The 23,019-nt window shown below is 40.8% G+C and overlaps 1 protein-coding gene across 1 annotated transcript in view; it reads right to left on the reverse strand.

Annotated features, from left to right (window-relative positions):
* The window catches only part of LOC306755142 (neural-cadherin), a gene marked incomplete at both ends in the record, with an annotated part of 401,965 nt that overhangs the window by 30,697 nt on the left and 348,249 nt on the right, over positions 1 to 23,019 (reverse strand). The window contains 2 exons of the mRNA XM_079239421.1: positions 2,298 to 2,542; positions 18,074 to 18,254. Of these exons, the coding sequence (XP_079095547.1) occupies positions 2,298 to 2,542; positions 18,074 to 18,254 (426 nt within the window). The remainder of the gene's footprint in view (positions 1 to 2,297; positions 2,543 to 18,073; positions 18,255 to 23,019) is intronic.

Genomic DNA, 23,019 nt, shown 5'->3' on the forward strand with positions numbered 1-23,019 from the left:
CATTGTTACGAAGTGGCGCTGTACAAATAAAGCTGAATTGAATAATCACTACTGCATCCCCTCCCCACACAGACAGTAATTATTACAGCTGCTAATAAGTGTAGCATGTTGTTGGGTCTCAGAGGGAGCACGATAACTGTTGCTCCTCAGGTCTCGTAAAACACAAAATCACTAATTATCACAGAAACATCCAAAACATTATTAGAAAAATCTGGAAATGAACTGCTAACAATTGTATTATATGTAATGCAATAGGAATTTAAGAGCTGTGCTGTAGCAGACTTTCACACGTTGTCATGTTGCAGTTATCGACTCCTATAATACAAACTCCAGTATGGTTCACCTTGGTAAGTACACTTAAAGTCAGATCAACTTGGCAGACATCATCTACAGAATATAAAGTCTGCTGTGATAGCTAAGGGAGACATTTAGGAGACTTCATCCTGTGCTGACTGACAATCCAACCTGAAGGTAAACAGCTCTGCGAAAAAAGCCCCATGTTATTCTCCAGTCTGAGCATTAAATTCCTACACAAGCACGTCTCATTCTACCTCATGAGGACAACAAAGCTACAATCTGGTGGAGGATGGACTGATGGGGATGTCCACACAGTCATCACTCAGAACTGCAGGCTGAGATCAAGTGATGCTCAAACACAGCGGTAAACGGGGGTGAAATGCATGGCGACAACAGTAGGAAGCAGACTGCTCAAGTCATGTAAAGCCAAAAAACCTTCATCAGTGAGAAGAAGAGTCAAGCTGAGGTTTAAAAAAGACCTCAGGAATGAGACATCTAGTTGTCCCTTTGTCCAGACAAAGACCTGGAGAGGCCTACAACCCCCAGTGTTTCCACCAGCAGCTACATATGGAGGAAGATCAGTGATGATCTGGCAATAAGCCCCGGCTGCAGCCTGGAGAATGGGGCGGGGCTGGATATTGGGCGAAGTTGGATGTCAAATGGGCATTGTTAGATGGGCAATTGGTGTTAGGGGTTAAGGTTAGGGTTAGCAATGGCCACCAATCAAAATGTTGAGGGGGCGCGGTAGAACATCCAGCCCCGCCTCATTCTCCAGTCTGCAGTCAACACCCTCTCTGATCTGGTGGTGCTTCAGCAAGGCTGGGGTCAGTTGGTTCTTTGTGAAGGATACATTAATAAAACCACACACAAGCAAATCCTACAAAACCATTTTCTTAGAGATGCCTGGAAAGGACACGTGGCTCTGCTATGGCTGTGTCCCCCAGCTCAGAGGATAGGTCTCCAGCAGGACAAGGCTTCATGCAGCACAGCCAGAACAGCCAGAAACCATCATTTTCTTCTTTTCAGACACACATGCAGAACCTTCTGCTCACTTTGGCTGCTTCTGATTGGACATTACTGTAAAGTAAAGCCATCTGATTGGTGGAAAGTTTAACATGAAGTTGTATTGTCATAATTTCAGGGTCAAACTAGAGGTTTCTCAGCAACATTGTGGTGATAGTGATCTTTTCCATCCATTTTCTTAACCTCATGTTCCAGTTAAAGGTTGCAGGGAAGCTGGAGTCTATCTCAGCACCTGGACAGGTCACCAGTCCATCACTGGGCCAGTGATTGTCTTTTAAGATGAAAATGTGATAAATAATGTTGTTATCATGGATTGTTATAGATTTAGCATATAGAGTCTGAATAAATGCCACATTATACAGCTGCATTGTAAACCTGGATGTGATACACGTACAAGGAAAACTTCCATAGATCCCCAAAGGGTAAGCTATCCCTCTGATAGTTACACATTACCATTCCTGAGAAAGCATTGATGATATACAAGATGGCGCTTTAGGCATAGCAAACTTTGATTTGAACTTTGATTTAATTTTGTGTTTTTATCTTAAGATCAGGCCTGGATTTATCAGCTGTCTTGTGGTCCATGCTTAACCCTTTAACCCTCTAGGCATGTTTTTAATACCTGAAATAAAAATAACACCATCCTCCTGTGGAGACACTGACAGAACCAAACATGCTCAGACCCTGAACACCAGACACTCTTCATTCCCAGGCAAGACTGAGAAAACTGTAACTTGTCCCTCACACTAATCAACTGTAAAGAGCGAGTCAGGGATCTTCAGCATCTTCTCTAAACGTTTCATCTGCAGGTTGATCAATGAAAAAAGAAAAGCTTTTTCAACTCGGACACAGACGTACTGGAAGGCTTACCGGGTGAAGAGTGGTGAGACGACGTTTAAAAGTGTCACAATTATACGACAATAAAAATCTCACAATAGATAAAGCAACATGTAACATGCACTGGTAGTGATACATACCCAGTAAGGCCATGAAGCAGATGCAGATGGCAAAGAGGGAGCTGAAGCTCAGACCCACGTCCTCTCTGTAAATTGCCAGAGTAGTTTCGCAGTGCCGGCCCCTGTAGCCCTCTGGGCAGTGGCAGGTGAACTTGGAGGGCGACTGGGCCACGCAGGTCCCACGGTGGCAAGGCTGCGTGGCGCACAGGGTGTAAACACAGGACTTCCTGGTCCCGTTGGCACGGATCATGTGACCAGGGGGACATCTGCAGAGATGAAGTCAGGATACAGGTCAGCGTTAATGGAAAGAGGGGAAGAAAAACCATTCAGAAGACGACGACTCAGGCAAACGATATTAGACTACATCGGGTGATGTTGTTGTTGCTCCAGTGGAGAAGCAAAGCACTAAAACACTCTGCCAAGCACTGGCATCCAACCCATCAGAGATGAACTGGGATGCTGTCCTCTGGTTTCACTGGAAGTTATGTGGTTTTCTTTTTTTTTAACTGTGTTCCAGGTGAATCAACTCTGACAAAGTAACACAATCTCCCTCACACAGCCTGAGATTACTACATTACAGTATAACCTCACACATCTCAGCCTTCTTTTCAGACCAGGATTATTCATAAAGCCCATGTGGCTGTGAAGATATACTTCATTTATTCTGGATGTGTGATTTCAGACATGATGCAGAAAAACATCATCAAGCTGAAGTCAAGTTAACAATTTAACCTTCAGGGGTCCTTTCGCAGATGATAACACAGTCCTGTGTGTTTTAAAGAACCAGAGACCCAGAGGTCACAGCCCTTGTGGATAATAAACAGATATAGTTAATCTATATCATTATTAGGGTTAATTGCAATTATTCAATTACAGAAACATGAACACATTAAAAAATAACGCATTTTAATCACAAAAGCTTTGCCACAGCAAAATTTCCTGGTACATCCATTACACTGATACATACTGTACCTCAACTCTACTAACTTAGCTGCATCAGTGCTATAGTTAGCGATATTTCACTCTTCAATGAGTTTATTTAAAGACAAAGTGAACATCAATAGGTCTACCGTCTTTCACTGGTGGTTTGGAGGACTTTTGGTGAGTAACAATAGAAGAACATGTAGTTTTTTTATCCTCCGTTAGCAACACCTCCCCCCTCCCCCGTCCTAAAGAACACACACAGCTCGGCTGGAGGCGATCACCTCTGCATGATCAGAGCGAAGTTGCAATGGTTCTGGTTTCCTGTCAGTTATTAATGTCTATTAATGAATGTGGATGAAACATTTATAAAGTTAAAATTACTGTAACATGTTGTTGACTCCTAATTGAAGAACAGCTGCAGGTGTGAGTTAAAGTATTTAAAACGACTCTAACTTTGGGTCAGCTCAGTTTTTGCCAGGGATGTTTTCTATTTCTTTTGTTTCTGTTTTGAGAGGTAAATGCATTTTTTCTAGACATTAAGAGAGTTTGAGTTTACTATATTAATCTCTTTTTCTTTTTGATATAATCATCCCTTAAAATCCATTTAAATGAAAAAAATATTATTTTGGGGGGCAAATTTTATTATGTGATTAAAATGCAAAGAATTGAAATGAATTAATTTTATAACCTGTAATTAATTAGATGAATGTTTTTAATTGAGTCCCACCCTAATTATTATTTTATCAGAAACGCATCAACACCTTCATTGATACCATATTTCAAAACTATTGACGGCCCGGCAGGCGCATGATGGACCGACCGGCCCGTCATGGCCAGGAGTGAAATATGAAACTGATTGTACAAGATTTTGTCCTTAAAAAAATACATGAAAACGATTCGGGGCAGAGCCCTGGTGGTTAAGGGGTTAAACAAATCGGTAAATAAGACTTTTCTTTAATGGAGTCTTTGTCCAAAGTCAGACGGTTCATTGATGGTCATCAGGGAAGACGCAGCTAAGTGTCTGTCTTCGCTAAAGCAGCAGTGAAGTGTCTCGTACTGACAGTACTCAGCAGGCTAATTAAGCTTTAGCATCAACACAAGGCACACCTGCTTTCCTGCCATTTCAGACACAGCATTGTTCTCTGAGGTGAACTTAGACCAGCATCCGTAACTGCAGACTGCTGTTTTAAAGCCCACAGTGGAAAAATAGGAAACAGTAGGACCATGAATGCTCTGCTCATCTGCATCTCCCTCTCCAGCCTCAACCATCATTCTGTTGTGAACGATAAGAAGGGCAACGGAGCAGCAGCACATCTGGGATCGTTCGAATGAATGCACAAAGTAATAAGTAAAATGCAAAACATATTAAATAAAAACAGTGCATAATTTCACCCAAATGTAATAAGTGAAAGTGGTGTTTTTCTCAGAAGAAAAAAAAAAGAAAAACTCTGTTTGGAGTAAAAAGTATTCAGCACTGAAACAAAACTAAGACGCAGATACTGGAGTATTTATATATATATATATATATATATATATATATATATATATATATATATATATATATTTTTTTTTTTATCTGAGTAGATGTGAGTCATTACCACCCACGTCTAATCTTATGGAATATTTATTACAGTTTCCACAAGTGGAAAAAGTTAATTACTCCTTTAATCAGTGATCTTAAAGCGATGCCGGCTTTAATAGAGAAGGAACTGCGGGAGATGAAAACGCTGACTGTAGCACTGGCAGTAACAAGGGTGATTTTATACAGACGAGGACACATTTTCTGCCTCACTTCAGAAAGCGGCGCTGTAATTAAAAGCTCATTTGGGTGTAACAACTCAAACAAACATTTTATGAACCCATTAATGCAGAATCTCATTCGATGTCTATGGAACGGCTCAGGGCTTTGCATTTTCATGGCGTCAGAAAAGACTTCAGCCTCTGGTGAGATGCTAACACTTACAAATGTTGACTTAACTTTACGATAACAGAGTCACATAAACCCAGAGCAGTGCTTTAATTCATATCTGTTCCTGAGCACTAAACTGATGATGGGTTAAAATACTGTATGTTCTCCCAAGGTCTTCAGTTATTCTATAATCACATCCTTATTCCACTAATCTGCTTAGCTATTCACACTTGTTTCACCGTCAAGCCGCTCTGCCAACTCAATTATTAGTTTTTAATGAAATATTTGATTCAGTTTGAAAAGGAAAAACAGGTGAAACCAGTTGGATTTATGTTTCAGTTCATCCTCCGCTGACAGAAAACAGCTATGTTCTCATGTACGAAGGGTACGTACACATGGCAGCAAGCGTACGCCATGTTCCTCGCATGAGCCGGGATGGACTGGAAATACTTTTTGTGGATCTGTGTATCGTCACGCAAACTTTTGACCTTGGGCTGAGAAGAATGTTGTTACCCCACGTAAAGGCTTGTCGTTAGAAAGTAACAGACTATAAAGCATCGAAACACTCCTTTATGAACAGAAACACGTTACCGTAAACTGTCTGAAGTCAAAATGGACTTCATGCATCATACCTGCAGGACAGCGGCCCTTTAGGAGATCCCTGCCATAGATATGGTGCAGCTGTAGATTCTCATCATGGATGATCTTCAAATAGGAACCATAGGCTGTATTTAAAAGATGGGCGGAGCCACCGTGACATCACCCATAGGTTTCTGAAGAGCTGAATTGAAGCTCGGTGGGCGGTTCCTACCATCGCCATCTTGGTCAGGGCATGCATGTCGTCTCGCCCGGAAAATACAAATATGGGCAAAGAGGTGGAGCTCAGAGGAGGGCTGTGAGCGGCATGGTGGATGATTGACATCGAGTGAACTCCGAGCTTTCAGTAGCTAAAAGCTAACTGAGGTAACCTGGAGATAACAGGAGCTAACCAGCTAATGGAGGTAAGCGGGCTAAAGCTAAGTCACGTTGTTAACCGGCTGAAAACCGCGGTTGTTATGCGTTCTTACTTGAAGCGGGAAGTGAGGTACCTGTCAATCAAAAGGACACGCCCCTAAATATGCAGAATTTCAAGATTATATTATTCTTAAATGGGCGAGTTAGAAAAAAATTCACACCCCCCAGTTGTCATGAAGGTAAACCTGACCTATTAAACCAATACCGAATTTTTGTACCAGGCTGTAAACATGTTTATTTCTGCTGTAAACATGTTTATTTCTGCTGTGAAGTTGGTCTTTTTAACATGGGAGTCTATGGGGATTTGCTCTGTTTTGCATCCCCTAGTAGATGAAGGGGGAATTGCAGTTTTATACACTTCCACATCGGCTTAACTTTTAACCGCCAGAGGCCTCCGTCCATCTTTCTTATACGATCTATGATTGGAACCGAAATCCTGCGAGTCTCTGACAGGCTGTAATGTGAAGACGCAGACAATAGCTACGTTTTCAAAGCAGCCTCTAACAAGCTCCGTCAGCTCTGGTTTCCTCTGGTTGTAGACGATCGACGCATGCTGATGGAGCAGCTCTGAGTACGATGAAGCCAAACTTTTTTAAGATGTAAAAACAAGTAACAAGCTCTCAAACTGGATTCTGAAACAGGAAGCCATGGGATCACGTCTGCATTCTGAAGAAGCTGCAATCGATGAGGAGACGACTGATGACAGGCGCAGCAACAGTCCAACCAGGTATGATGTGAAAGTGAATGACAGGTAGGGCTGGAAGTCCAGACTTGATGTATGAGGAAACCCCAAATAAAACACACACACACACACACACACACACACACACACACACACAGAGGATGTCCTATGTCAACTTTACATGTTGCAGGTGTGTCTCTGCCAGAGGGAGGGAACATGCAGCGTCCTGCTTTACTAAATATTACAAAGCAGATTTAAGAGTCTTTGGCTACTTTTTATGGCTGCTTTTCAGCACAAGCGTCATCCCCTCATGCCTCTTCAAACAGGAAACAACTTCACTTTTTCCCTCAGAAGCAAACAGGAAGTGGAATGACCTGTTGAAGGCAAAGCCAGACTTCAGATGTTATTCTCCCCGCTCAGAGTAAATGCCAGCCATCTTGGTAATGAAGGGAGAAACACGTCCTTGCTGTTTGTTAATTAGCTGTGTTGGGGATTTGTGTGCCATCAGCAGAGCTCAGCAGTCGCTGCTCAACCAGCCTCGCTGGAGTCTGAGTAGGTGTTGAATAAAGGACACCTGTCAGTCAAACGCAGCGCCGCTCTTCTTTCCTGCTCTTCTCTTATTTTCCATCATTAGCCACGGCTGGAGTGAGTCTTGTAACGAGTGTACAGTGTTTCTGTAACCCCGATGAGCTTCCGTGCTAACTCCCAGTAATTAGCAGCAGGTGTGATGCCGCGGCTCTTTCTGATTACAGGCTGCTTTCAGGTTTTACAATTCTCACAACTTTTTAAGGTTCATTCTAGTAAAAATAAGCAAATAAGTCATCTTGATTCCCTTTCTGCATGTTTTTTAGAAGCAGGGGAAAAAAAGCCATTAGTTGAAGATGGCTGCTGCTTGTCAAAGCATTGAGAAGGGGAGGAGCTCTACTCTTAAAGTCTAAATTCTGGTTGTAATGAGGCATTAAGACGGTTTCCAGTCCTGGTCTTCACATTAATACATCCCCACTGAAAGTACTGACATGACTTCATTCATTCAAACATTAAACTGAAAGTGCTACGTCGGATAGATTTGGAGTCTGATCAGTTAACAGCATCATTATTCTGGCTGAAATATCTCCAGAATGAATAAAGTACAACTTTGCAATGCTATTTATGATCTTGGTCTCAAAAGAAAGATGTGAGATTGCTACAGATGTGTCAGGATCAAAGTGTGTGTTACTAACTTTCAGTGAAAACCAGAGGACAGCAACTCTGGGACGAGTAATGCCTGACGAGGAACTATTCGACAGTAGAAAGTTAAAAGGTGAACCTGTTTTTCATGGTTATGCAGGTAAACACATCAGGAAGCCATCGGTGGCTGAAGGACACCAATGATGAATCCTGGGATAGACCACACATCCAGCTTAGAAACCCCACGAGGTTCCAGACCGAAGCCCCACGTGGTTTATAACACGCTGAATGTGTCACTAAAAATCCCCGTTGTTTGAAATGTATCAATAAGGCCCTGATTGTTTCCATGGAGATGAACTCATTGGCATCTCCAGAGTTTTTTAAAGAGCTCGAATAAAACGTTTTACCACAAACCAGCCAAAAGTAAGACGTGATTTCGGCTTGTAGCTGCTAGCTAGCTTGTGTTCCACAGTGACGAAGCAGACGTCTTTGTGATCAGCAGAGTCTCTGCTTTCACGTGACACCTTGTGTGTGTGGAGAAATGATCAGAAATTATCCCTATAACTGTGTTTGCTTTGGATGCCGATGCTTGATAGAGTCTGTTAGCTGACTTTCTACCTGTCATGGTGCTATGCTACACGTTAGCATAGCTACAAACCCTCTTCTGCATGGCACGAATGTCATGCTGCCTCCTTCTCACTGGACTCAGGTCAGGAAGAGGTTAACATGCACTGCAACAGTCTGACTCCCGTCTCAAAGCCTTTAATAACAGTCGTTGAAGTTTTAATAAAGTGTTATTTGTCTTTGCTTTGCCTTTTCTCAGGAGCTCGTGCTTTGAGAAGACTTTTATGAGTACATCTTCTCCAAAACTGCAGTTCTGATTTGACACTAAAACAGGCTTCAGTAAATCATCATTTCATGGATATAGTTCTCTGCCGTCGCTATAAAGAGAAGTGACATGCTGCAGTCTGATAGGTAGGTGAAAATCCTAACAATCACATTTAAACTAAATGTGACTGTATGTCTGTAACTGAGCCCTCTCTCTGTAATTACAGATATGTAATTGAGCTCTTGGGTAGTTTCTGGGTTTGGAGGACTCACTGCCAACATTTACTGCCGTCTAATCATCTTTGAAGGTTCAGCTCAGATGTTAAACAGAGAGCAAATTGACTGGGTGAGCGAGCAGAGGTGTGCTGTGTGTGGCAGGGGCGGCGAGGTTAGAAAGCTGAGCACAACTGAGCCAGACGGGAGCCATACAAACTCAGAAATGGAGGAATGGAGTGGAACGTACTGACTGAGTGGGAACATGAGAGCCGTTGCAAAAGAAAGAAATAAGAAAGAAAGAGGTGGATGAATGATGTGGGTGAGTGGATCAGAGCGGGGGGGGGGGGGGGGGGGGGGGGGGGGGGGTCTATGCTGGAGTCAGCTTTAGGGAATAAGACTGTCCACATTTTGACATGATGTTTGAAGACTTTTCACCACTAAACACTGTGATGCTTGTCTGGGAATGGTAAGCTGCTACATAAATGATCCATTAATAATCCATACTATTGGTGCATTGATACTAAAAGTGTTGCTGATACCTTTCAGTTAACTGCATTATAATAAACACCAGACCTGTCAGTTACATCGTTGTGCACACATGTGTGTGCGTACAGCTCAGTCTCTTCCTGCACAGCATGTGCACCTTTTTTCCCCCTGCCAGCTTCAGCGTTCCTGTTTTCACAGTGAGAAGACAGCTGGAAGTCCACGGACTGTCACTGACTGTCCACAGTTTAAGGATATGGCAAAGATACAGATTTTCTTTTAACATGCTGCTGACAGCGAGGAGAGCCAACTGACAGCACAAACATGCTCCTGTAAAAAGTTGTTCTTGGATGGAGACTGTACACAACAGACTAGGTAGATAATTGTGCTGACAAATACACTGAATTGTAAAGCAAGTCAAGGAGTGACAGCTGAGTGAAATTGATAATATTACATACAAATAAAAGCAAAAGAAAGCAAGCCTCCATTTGTCTCCACTGGGCTTAAAAAGAAAAACACACACAGTGTATTGTAGCTGAAAAATCATGCAATAGTGGTATTTTTTTTTGCATATATGTATATACATACTTATATGTATATATACATACATACATATTATGTATGTGTGTATATATATATATATATATATATATATATATATATATATATATATATATATATATATATACCGGTGTATATATATATATATATATATATATATATATATATGTATGTATGTATTTACAGTATTTACATTCTATAATATAATGAATAATGTAATGAATGCTACCTGAGAAACTAAAGATGAAACCTGTCTGAGACTGTTATGAGTAATTCAACTAGACAGGAGAAATCCACCAAAGACAAACTAAAACCTAAATGTTTCCATTCCTAAATGCATAATCATCTGTGCGACAGAGTTCCACATGCAAGCAAGCACAACACTCACACAGACATGTGCAGCGATGTCTAAAAGCTGACCTGATTTCCTTACATTTAGATTTTATTCTATCAAACGATGTAAGGACATAATCCATCTCTGTTAGAGACTGTGTTGCTGTAACATGACATTTTTTCAGGTTAGAATCAGCAGAAGAAGAAGAAATTTAGATACACAGTCTTAACCAAAGTGATTACGATAGTAACTTTTTCTTAAAATTAATTTAAAGTAATGGCTGGAAAATGACCAGTTATACAAGACACAAACATGAATATAAATGAAACATGAAAAAAAGATCCACACTATAATGGAGATTAAATAATAAAGTGCAGGAAATAAAACTAAATAATAGATGAAACTTAGACTCTGCAGGACTCAGTTTGGGATCCTTGGAGCAAAATCAAAAGTGGCAGCAGAAAGTAAAAATCCAATCCAATCCACTTTATTTATAAAGCACATTTAAAAACAGAAGGTCTCTAAAGTGCTGCACACAGTCAAATATCACAAAATAAAAATAAAATATAATAATAATGTCATTAAAATAATAAGAAATCGCTGTGCTGAATTTTTGCAAGGTCCAATCTGCATTTGGTTGGAAGGACTTTCATCCAATCACAAGGCTGAATTATTTTTTTTTTTTTTTACAAATTGCTAAATATCTCAAAAACTACAAAGATTTGAAACGACAGAAGTTGTAGCACACATCTCCCGAAGGAGCTGCAGGGTTTGAGACGTGAACGATTGAAGTGACCTGAACAGCGCAGGAGGAGTTGCACAGCAAAGTTTGGTGGAATAATAATAAAAATGGCTGAACAGGATCTCAGTAATGTGAATGCCCCCATGAGCATTCACATTAATAAAAAAAACAAAACATACACCAATGAGATTGGAATCAGAAGAAGAGCTATTTTATAAAGATAATGCTTAAGTTCCCACATCAACACAAGTTCATGCAGTTTTATAACAATATCAAATGAACAGTAAAAAAACAGCCGTTCTTGGTACTGCGAAGTGTGCTTGTAGCTAAGGTGTTGCAACAAATTGTTGGAGTTGTTGATTTTACAAACAACTTTATAACAACAGCATAAATACACACACAATAAAATAAATAAAAAGAACAAATGAAACAAATAAAAGACACAGAGGACCAAACAACTCATGCAGTGTTAAAAACTAAAGAATAAAAGTGGGCCTTTAGATGAGACTTAAAGAACTGTGGGGGCAATTCAGACATGGAGGGGCAGAGCATTCCACAGTCTGGACTGACGAAAATGCCTTTTCCCCTCTAGTTTTAAGTCTAGTCTTAGGCACCACAAGCTAGGACTGGCCCTGAAACCTCAAAGTGTGAACTTGAGTGTAAATATGTAGGCATTCTGTGATGTATTAAGAGCCCAGTCCATTTAAACCTTTAAAAAACAAACGATAAGATCCTAAAATGGATTCTAAAACTTACAAGCAGCAAGTGGAGAGAAGCCAAAATCGGGGTGATGTGTTCATGTTTTTGGGTCCCAGTTAGAAGTTGTTCGGCAGAAGTCTACACAAACTACAAGCGTGAAAGTGTGTGTTGGTCGATACCTGCATCGAGACTGTTGCAGTAGTCCAGTCGAGAAGAAATACAACTTGTTCCAGAAGATGAAAATATAAAAAAGATTTCACTTTTGATAGAAGACGAAGGTGATAAAAAACTTTCAAAACGGCTTTGACCTGTTTATAAAGCTTAAAATCACTGTCTATTGACAAGGAGGATGGTGACCTTGGGAATGAAGCGGTCTCAAGTCAACGGAGGAGTTTCCCAACAGCGAGGTCTCAGTCTTTTCCTCATGCAATTTTAAAGTTTTGAGCTTGCCAAGGCTTGATGTCACTAAGACAATTAAGTGAGGGTATCAGGAGGCAACGATCGCTTTTGGAGACTGGCATGTAAATCTGGCAGTCATCAGTATAGAAGTGACATGACATACTATGTTTCCTGAAGATTTTCCTGAGTGGGAGGAGATACAGGGGAAAAATGGTCCCAGGATAGAGCCCTGGGGAACTCCACAGTGCAAATAATAAAGGTCTGAAGGTTATTTATCAGACATTGAATCGTTCCAGCTGCTGTTATAATTATCATACATGCTGAACATGGTTACTGACTGCACATCTGGAAAACTTGACACAGTTGTGTGATGGCCTGCCACCTTAGTTTTGTTTGTGGTGATTGGTAATTAGGAGAGAATCGACTGCACCTGAAGAAGTGGGAGTGGCTTAACTTGGCTTAACGTATAAAGCCAGCTCTTGTCAGACCCCTTCTCTCTCTCTTGCTGGGCAGCATTTCTCTCCACATCACAATAATTATGATTTGTTAAATTTTTGGGTTGCATTTTTGGACAACATTGCACACATTGTCACACAACCATTCACCGCATTTTCACTTCTGATATTGAACACTTTCAAACCCAATTAAGAGTTTATTTTAGTTAAGTTCTGTAAATTAAGTAAATGGTCATAACTCTTTTCCAATGTTTCACTCCCTCTTTTGTTACCACTATGAGTCAAGTTGGTAACACTTGCAACATGCAGAAAGAGAGAGTGTTTCTGCATGGAGCAAAGGTTTGCACTTACACCAAAATCAGGTTCTTTGGTTTTATTCTGTTAAGTTTCTGAACACATGTGAGGCACTGCAATAGTTCCAGAAGGAAGTATGGACAGATGTCAGATAGGGCTGGGCGATATGACAATATATATCCTTTGGACGACAGAAAATGTCTGTCGTTTCATGTGAGGCTCAATCGTTTACACCACGGTTATGTGCTTTACTGCAGTATTTTATGTCATGACGAATTTTACATTATGCAAGCTGCAATATATAAACAAGCATGGAGGAAGACGGTAGCAGACGTATTACAGAGCAGGGTGATTCAATAGAGGATGAACAGTCAACCCAAACCGATGAGCCTGCTCCTAAAAGAGGGGAATTTCTGTCGCATGGATGCGGTTTGGATATAAAAAGTCAGACGTGGAACCGACAACAGACTAGCTCACAGTCCCAACAACGGACTCCGACACAACTAACTCATTTTATCACCTGAGCAGGACTCAGGATAAAGAATACAGAATTAAGAATAGAGTCAACGAGCAAAAGCCGAAAAAGCAGCGTGAAGTGGAAGCAAAAGCTCATAATAAACTCCAGACGCAAACGCTGCAACAGGCAGTGAAATGTCATACGGCCATAGTTCCCCCAGACTGAACGAGATCACTGCTGCCAATGCCAATCACATCTGACACGTAACTGAGGACTGGCACAACATTACACAAACAGTTTTATATTGTTATGTGTATTGTTATGGGGATATAAAAAGAGGTATATCGGGTATATTTGGGTCATATCAACCAGCCATTAGGTCAAATTTCTCAGCTTTTTCCGGTCTTTCTCTCCCTTTCTTTCTTTATCCCCGTTTTTCCATTCAACTGTCTTTTCATGCTACTTGCAGCCAACCCTCACATTGGTCTGTCCTGGAGAGTTGTAATGTTCATCAGATGGAATGCACAGATGTGATTGGCTGAATGGTGTCACATGGGAGGAAATTAGTCCTTTGCTTCTCTTCATCCAGCATGTTAAAATGCTGCACCTGTTAAAATGGAGATGCTCTGCCAGGTTGGAAATCATAACTCTGTGTTTGCTAGAGGTCCAGGTCCATAAAGCTTCTGGGTCCAGATCCAGACCACAGTCTGACATATACTATTCTAATACATAGCACAGGTTCCTACAATGCCAACAAGTTATCCAATTACTAAAACCGATTGACGTTTCCCTACCAAGCAGTTTTCCCAGAACTTGACGGAGAGAACAAATAAAATGAACCTGTGTGTTGTTGCAATGGTCACATCTACTTGAAAGTTTTAATTCCCCTCTGACTCCAAATAAAAGTCAAATCCACTTTAAACAGATGAAAAATTACTATGTAACTAGCTAACTCCGAATCAAAAAGACTGGTTTATTCTCATTTATAATGCAAACTGAATAATACCCCTTTCATGTAAACGTTCATTCTGCTTTAAGTTAATTCTGGTTGTTCTGTGCATGCTCCTTGCTTTCGCAATGATGCTCATGCACAGTTTTCTGCCTCCCATCTTTGGTACTCAACCTTCCTTCTCCTCCACAGCTGCTGAAAAACGTGAAGTTGTGTGCTGGAGCTGAGCTGGTACTTGAAAATTATAATTCAAATCAAAGTGAAAACGGTTTTTATTCTGTGGAATTCCATGTTATATCTGAAAAGACAAGAAAGAGGAAGCAGAGTTTGTTTATTTCCGGTTTATTTCCTCTGTCCAATCGGAGCACTTCCCATACCCCAGATCTAAAGTGGAATTACGTAAACTTGTTTTCCATGTAAACTTCAATTTGTAATGACTATTTCTATGTAAACCTGAAGGAGACTACTTTAATTTGGAATTATTTATACCAAATGAAAAAACTTGATCTAACTGTAAAAATTACATATCATACAAAATTATGTATCATCTAACTGCAGCCAATGCTTCAGATTTCAATTGGTGGCTCTTAGTCATTCACACATTGTTGAATAAAGAGTCTCCAAGTAATGAAACACTGTAGCATTAAATGACAGAATGGTTTGCTGGAAATATGTAATTTAACCTCTCAGTCCCCTGAACACAGGGCAGCCTGATATATGTGCAGTACAGAACATCTTTGCACAACTCCAGGAAGCAGCGATACTTACATGCTGCATACCAAAATCACTGGCAAAAACTCAGCTAAAAAGGCTCCACCAAGCATCAGCCTCCTAACAAAAACCATTTAAACGCCAGGTAATTACATGGGAATGTAAGAAAAACATGATGCGCTGATGTTTACTCAGACTGCTGATTACAAAGACGTCTGTCTCATCACCATGGGACAGAAACTCTGGGAGCTAGAAGCCTGAAACAGAAATTTGCTGTTTTATGGTTGAAAGGCTTAAAAAAGAAAAAAAAAAACTTTCTTCTGTGGCTCCGACTCTGCCTTTGTTTAAAACAAATCTCAAAGGTTCTGCTGGTGTTTCCATGGAGATGAAGGTCCTGGTAGTTTCCATGGAGATGAAGGTTCTGCTAGTTTCCATGGAGATGAAGGTTCTGCTAGTTTCCATAGAGATGAAGGTCCTGGTAGTTTCCATGGAGATGAAGGTTCTGCTAGTTTCCATGGAGATGAAGGTTCTGCTAGTTTCCATGGAAATGAAGGTCCTGGTAGTTTGCATGGAGATGAAGGTTCTGCTAGTTTCCATAGATATGAAGGTTCTGCTAGTTTCCATGGAGATGGAGGTTTGTTAGTGAAATATTCACTCGTCCTATCATATAGTATGTTGGGCTTTCCATCTTTCTGGATCCTCATTGTGTTTCTATGCTAAATTTGGGTTTGCTAAATTGGGTCTTGGTTAAAACATCTGGAAAACGGCTCAGGTTGATTTTTAAACTTCTACTGTAGCACAATCCCTTATCCGACATCATTGAGTCTGTTTCCAGCTGAAGAACACAATACATGGACTGATGGCTCAGCATCATTTAGAAAAACCTCCTCAGTATTCTTGATTACTGTAATGAAGGTTTTATGTAAAACATCACGATGACATCTGACACTAATCTAAATGCTGCTGATCGTGTCCCAACAAATTCCAGAAAAAGGAAACGTATCATCTGTACTGTGTAAAATGTTGCTGCTACAAGGCTCTGAATGGTTCTGGTCCAAGACCTGACCTGCTGAGGCCATATGAGCCAGCTAGAGTCTGACATAATCTGGGTAAAGTGTGTTTTCCATTCCGAGAGTTCACACTAAACAATTGGTTTTTATGTTTCTGATCTCTGGAACAAACCACCGGGGTAAAGCATTTTGTTTATCATCACGTGAAAGAGCACCAAGAGTTTTTTAACAAACGACGACGATGATGATGATGATGATGATGATGATGATGATGATGATGATGTTTTTGCCGCTGATTCCTGTTTGTATCATACAGACAAGGAATGTTTTCTGTTGTTTGTTTCTATTTGAGCTTGTTTGATTTTTATCTGATTCCTTTTTTCCCTTTTAGTGTGTTCTACTGTCTCTTCTGCACCGTGCCGTCATGCTTCTAATGTTGCATGTAAAGCACTTTGTCTTGTGCATGAGATGTGCTGTGTGAATAAACTGCCTTGCCTTTCTTACGCCTGCGGATTTTAAGATGAATTTGTCATGGGTCTCAGGACCTGGTCTGTCCTTTTCCCAGAGTTTGTGTATGTATGTGTGTGTGTGTGTGTGTGTGTGTGTGTGTGTGTGTGTGTGTGTGTGTGTGTGTGTGTGTGTGTGTGTGTATGTGTGTGTACCACTCATCAACCCATTATTCCAGCAGTGTATCTTCCTGAGTTCAACTTGCAGTGGACGCCAGATTGTTCACAGCATTTGGTGGTATCTGCTCGCGGTTTAGATTTGGTCTAGTGTGAAGATACCTGTTAAACATATGTGTTTTTGCCTTTACAGACAATCCTGTTTAGATCTTGTTCCCTTCCACTGTTTTTGGATAACCTCCTCATTCCCAGTCTGTGCCACACCTGTCTTCACCAGCACACCTGAGCTCAGTCTCTCCATCGGCCTGCTCACCGCTCAGCAAACACTCTCTGGACCATCATCTGCACAGCGATAAATTTCATTCCTCTTATCCAGTTTCCCGTCTGCTCCTTGGGTCCAAGCACTACCCCTTGTGACAGAATTGGGTTGGTTTACTCTTGTTTTCCCTGATAGTTCTTTTCTACTGTGTTTCCTGGTGAATTTCCTCTGATAGAGTTACACAGAACTTGATTCGGACGCTCCTGTAGAGATTTGTCATGTCTCAGCTTCTGTTTGAGACCAAGATAATACGTACAGCCCTTGTAGTTGTAAAGATATTCATCCATCTATCCATTTTCTTAACCGCTCAATCTAATTTAGGTAAACTGGAGTCTGTCCCAGCGATCATTGGGCGAGAGGCAGGTACACCCTGGACAGATGTCCTGTCCATGTGAAGATGTACTCTACTTCATTGTCATTTCAGACAGGAAGCAGAGAAATAGGCTTCATGGAGATGAGCTTAACATTGATTTAATGCTGATGCTGACTAGATATTCAGTGATTTAAAGTATCTGATTTGATGAACTTGATTCACTCCTGTAATAAAAAGGTTTCTACCAGTGTAACCACATCCAGCACTACCTTCTCATTCCGTGCTCGTAATGGATTTACCTGTTTCTGTTACTAGTTTGAGTTTTTCGCTTCAAGTGGTTATTAACTGGCTGACACATTTTCCTGCTGTCCGACTTTTTCCAGAGACTAAAGGTTTGTTTTTGTGTCGTAAGATTTACTGAGACATTTCTCCCAGCTTTAGAACAAATAAAAAGTGATGGATGTGTCTGCTTCTGCAGTTTTACCACATTCTGTCGAGGGTCAGGGCCGGGTTATTTTAAAGCACGTCTTTACAGCTATAAACAAAAAAACAATATCAATGTCAGATGCTGAATAGCTGCTTCAAAGGGAGCAGTTGCTTCAAAAGCAAGCTTTCATGCTTCAGACTCAAAATGATGTGTGTGTGTGTGTTTCAAGTGCCCACATGTGAATCTGCCACACTGTGCAGTTTATTTGTGCGAGTGTGTACCTGCATTCGTGCACTCGCCACAAGTCCACGCAGGTAAAGGGATGGCTGCACTGGTTCCTTTTGCAGGAGTCGGACGAGCACCCAAGGGAAAGTCCCTGTACGCTGGCCTGGGAAACCCCGTCTCGTGGCTGGCTGTCCAGCGGCATGTAGCGGCCATTCAGGCGCAGATCCCTCATACAGCCTGCGGGCAGAAAAGCAGGAAAATAAGGGGTTTGTGGAGCAGGAACAACGCTGTTATGTGGGCATTCATCTTCACAGGCACAAAATGAAATAGACTTTTACTTGTACCTGGTAAGCACCAAAACCCCGTGTTCTGGATGGATTACAGGCTCTGCTTCTAATACTTGCAGCATAAATCCACCCACTCTTTCAAATTCAGTGCTACCTTGGATTTATGTATGTATTTATTTAATGCCAAAAAATGTTTTGAGCATCTAGTTGTGTTACTTCAAAAACAGCAGAATAAAAAATCTGTCACACACACACACACACAGTGCCTACGATGTGTTTACCTACTGCAGCAGCGATTAAAACAAACAGCCTTTGAGTGAGGAAAGCAGGCAGAGAATGAACACAGCAGGAGTTGCTCTCAACAGGCAGAAGGATGGATGAGGGAGGGCTGCAGCAGTGCTTCATAAACAAAAAGGTGATGAAACACAACGTGCAGGACGTTACATTAACGGCTGCTGTTTATGGATCAGAGGAGTTAAAACCACATGAAGTACATCCAGTCTGAACTTTACCTCAGTGATGCAGATGTGAAGGTACAGTTCAATTCAATTCAATTCAACTTTATTTGTATAGCGCCACTTCACAACAATGTTGTCACAGGGCACTTTACATACACAAGTCATGTAAAGTACAGTGTGGAAGAACGACCGACACATAGTGGTGAAAGTCTTCAAATGCAGAAAAGAGTTGTGGATGGACGGTGGCCATCAATGGACAGAATTGTTAAAGACATAAACATGTCTTTGAGTGGATCCAGTGGCCTCAGGTGCAGCGATGGCTGTACTTCAGGTAACCACTGTACTTCTTCTATGGTTCTTTTCATCCCAACGGTGCTGCAGCTCCTCTGAAGGAAAGCTATGTGCTGCAGTTTTTAAACTCAGTGGGTTTTCACTGGGATGGGAGACACTGTAGGATTTGTTATGGATCCAGTAGTTCTGTTAGTTTAGGTGAATCACAGCCTGAGTTTCTGTCTTCAGGTTTCAGGTTATTGTTGAATTGCTCGTGTCGGACTCTGTCGTTAACCTCCGTCCATCACGGTCCCAATGTGTTCCAACCCCTGTCAGAAAACCACTGACTGGTCTCACTGCTTCCGTAATGTCACGGTGTGACGTCTCACAGCTGTGTCAACGAGAACATCAGCATGCCTTGCCGATATCTCCACATGGAAGAAGGATCACCACCTTCAGCTAAATCTGTCCAAAACCGAGCTCAGTGTTTGTCCAGCTAATCCTTCCTTACCTCTGCAGATAACCGCGCCGTTCAATGCTATCACACTTCATCTGCCATGAATGCATGTGTCATGGAAGACAACCGGCTGACCTTTTAAAGTTCATGTTGCCTCGGTTGTTCGCTCTTGCTTTTTACAACATCAGGAGGATCAGAGCCTACCTGACCGAACACACAGCACAGCTCATAGTTCAAACTCTGGTTGCAATACCTTCCTGGCAGCTTTACCTGCATGCTCAGTTAAACCAGAATGCAGCGACACGTCTGGTCTGCAACCAGACCGAAAGAGCACACCGCTGCCAATCACGCTTCACTTCATGCTCATATAAAAATATATAATATATAGTTCTACTTCAATCACCAGAGAAAGAACAATATTCGTGTATTTGTAATGACTGATGGAGGCGCTCATCCAGCACATACTGCCACACCGATTTTTTATTATTGTTCTTCATAGCTGTAAGTTCTTTTGGATTTGTTTGTGTTAATATATGTTTGTCTGCAGCTGAACTTAGACTATGTGCCCATGACAAATTTCCCTTTGTGGGAGAATCAAGTTTCTTTCAGTTCTATTCAAATTGAATCTGAGTTATAATACATTTTTTTGAAAAAAAACAAAAAACAAAACAAAACAAAAAAACAATAAAAATTAAACCTTGACTTTAACATGTTATCACAACATTTTTTTATCATTTAATAAATCATAAAATATGGAAAAAAGTTAAAGGAAAAATAAACATACTCCAATTTTTGACAAATCTCCTTCATGAAAGGAGAGCAATTTGATTAAACTAGAAAAGCAGTCAGAGAGCGCAAACCTCTGCCAAGCACAATGTTAAAGAATCCTTTTAAAAGTTCCTGGATCCAAACGGTGATCCAGATCAGCACCTAAATAAAATCAGTTCTTCCTGACAGTTTCATTAAAACCCATCCATAAGTTTTTGAGTTATCTTGAACACAAACAAAGAGAAAATAAACAAACTGATAAACAACAGTATAAACAACCTCCCTGGCAGAGAAACAATCACTGAGAATTGCTGAAAACAGTTCATGCTCCGTATTATTATAATGGTTTGTAAGCTGCTAAAAACCCTGATGAAATTCTGGAAAGTTTCATTTGTTAGCAAAGAGAAAAAGGCCAGAAACCACCTGACCTTGTGTTCTTTGTATTTTAAAAGCTCTGATTTTTTATGTGTTAAAAATAAAGTGTTTTTGACATTATAGAAAAGAAAAAATAAACTACAAAAACACAAATTTGTGGATTAAACTGAACTGATTTGTGTTACTGTCTTGGTTGCATTCGTTAGCTTCCGCCTCATTTAATGTGAATTTTTTCTCTTTAATGAGGACTTGTGTGACCTTATGGACATTCTCCAATTTGAAAAATAAGAGCTTTTTCTCCTTTGCAGCAGTAGTATTTATTCCAGTACTTTATCTAACTCGTGTTTCTGTTTTCATGATTTAACTGCTGAAGTAGCATGTGCAGCTAACATTTCTGCCTTTGCTTTTTGCAGTGATACGTTTACAACTGCTAATGCAAACATGAAATAAAAAGAAAGGCCCACAAACACACATTCATCCCATTTGCCCTGTATCAATTCATCACGTCTGCCTCAGTTTAAGCGAAATGCTTTTAAAATTCATTTATTAAACCCATGTATTGTCTTTTACTGCCTGATGCACTTCTTGTCTAACTCCAGGGAGCTCTCAGGCTCCCTTTCACTTTGCGCCTTCATTTCTTAAAGTACTGCACTCCTGACCTTTCCCTTTGAATTATAAAACAGCATCCCCAGTTTTTTCTTGTCAAAACGCATCCTCATTGTGCTAAGTGCTGTAATAGAAGGAATCTGGGAATCTTTTCCCGCTTCCTGGAGATGCTTTGCCTCTGGTGAGCTCCAGGCTGGATCATTTTGTGGAGACGTATTTGGGTTGCTGTCACCTGCATAATGTTTATTTACTTAGCTAACATATGAGATGTTTTGCTCCAATGTTTTGAGGTGTGAATGGTTGTGAAACAGCCTGGGGACGGATGACAGGCTGCGCTGCAAGTGTTTGGTAAGAGGTGGCGAAGGCCACTACTTCTGTCTACATGGTTTAATGTCTTTCAGTGTGAAGAAAAGTGGTCCCTTTGCCTTTTATTTTAGCATTTAAGCTTGTAAGTAGCCTTTTACCTCTTCTCTGTAAAATAAAATTTAGGATTATAAATTTGTTTCTCTTAAAATACGACTGGAAAACTAAAAGAAGTTCCACCTAACAATGGATATGACATGAGATGAGCGATAATAAGGTGCAGAAAAGGATGAAGATCTTGACCATGATCTGTCTTTTCACTTGCTTGTAAAATCAGGTTTAGGATGATCTTACTTTTGTACTATCTCCAAAGTTAGGAACATCTTATATCAGTCTGAACCAGAAAAACTAGTCCACGGATTTGCTGCTTGACTTGGGACTTCGAAACCAGAAATCCTCTGAAAAGCCTCCATCTGATCCATAAAGCTGGAGCGAGGGTTCTGATGAGAATCCTCAGCCGAGATCATATTTCTTACATTAAATTGGCTCCCTGTTAAATCCAGGATTGTATTTAAAACTCATCCTACATATAAAGTTCTTAGTGATGAAGCTCTGCTGGATCTTGAAGATCTCAGAGTTTCAGATTTCCCTCTCAGACTTGTGGTTCCTGGAGGTTGTAAGGGCAGAACCTTCAGCTTTCAGACTGCTAACTCTGGAAGCAGCTCCCAGTCTGGCCGCAGGAAGCAGACACCCTTTCTGTCTTTCTCAGTACTTACTTCTGGATCAGAGGTTTTTTTTATTGATCCCCCGCTAACTGGTTGAAGCAGATGGCCATCTTTCCTGGTTCTGGTTCTGCAGGAGTTTTTCCTTTCCGCTGCCAGCTGCTGCAGGATGGAGGGGGGTTTGATGCAATCAGTAGGTTGTTAATTTTACAAATTAGTTTACAGTAACGTATCTATAATAAATTGGATGAATGTGGATCATTTAATCATTTGTTCTGATTGGATTATAACTGGACTAACATTAATTGCATCGGATTAGGCTGGATAAGCCTTAAGATGGCTGCAGTGGATGGGAGCTGTACTAACAAAGCTGAACTGAATCAACTCATCTCTGTGCTCATGACACTAACCTCTGAGGGGAATCATTAGCGGAGCAAAAAGGGGAGATGGTATGATTCCACCAATATGTGAGCTTTATGATGATACGCCTCACATACAGAAAACTCCCTGTTCACACAACCAGATGTGAGGATGGACATCATCCCATGCATTTGGGTAAATTTGCCTTTAAAGTCTTGTATCAATCATTTATTGATACATGCAAATGTCACAGACATGGCCTGATGAGAGAGCACCTGACTAGATAATAGACATACCCTGGATTGCACACCGTTTTACTCTGGGAAACATTAAAGTACATTTAAAACTTCATGCTTAGTATAAAATTATAGTTAAAAATGGTTTTCTGTAACATCT

This window comes from Telmatherina bonti (assembly GCF_933228915.1).
Source record: "Telmatherina bonti genome assembly, chromosome: 1".
In the NCBI taxonomy this organism is placed as follows: Eukaryota; Metazoa; Chordata; class Actinopteri; order Atheriniformes; family Telmatherinidae; genus Telmatherina; species Telmatherina bonti.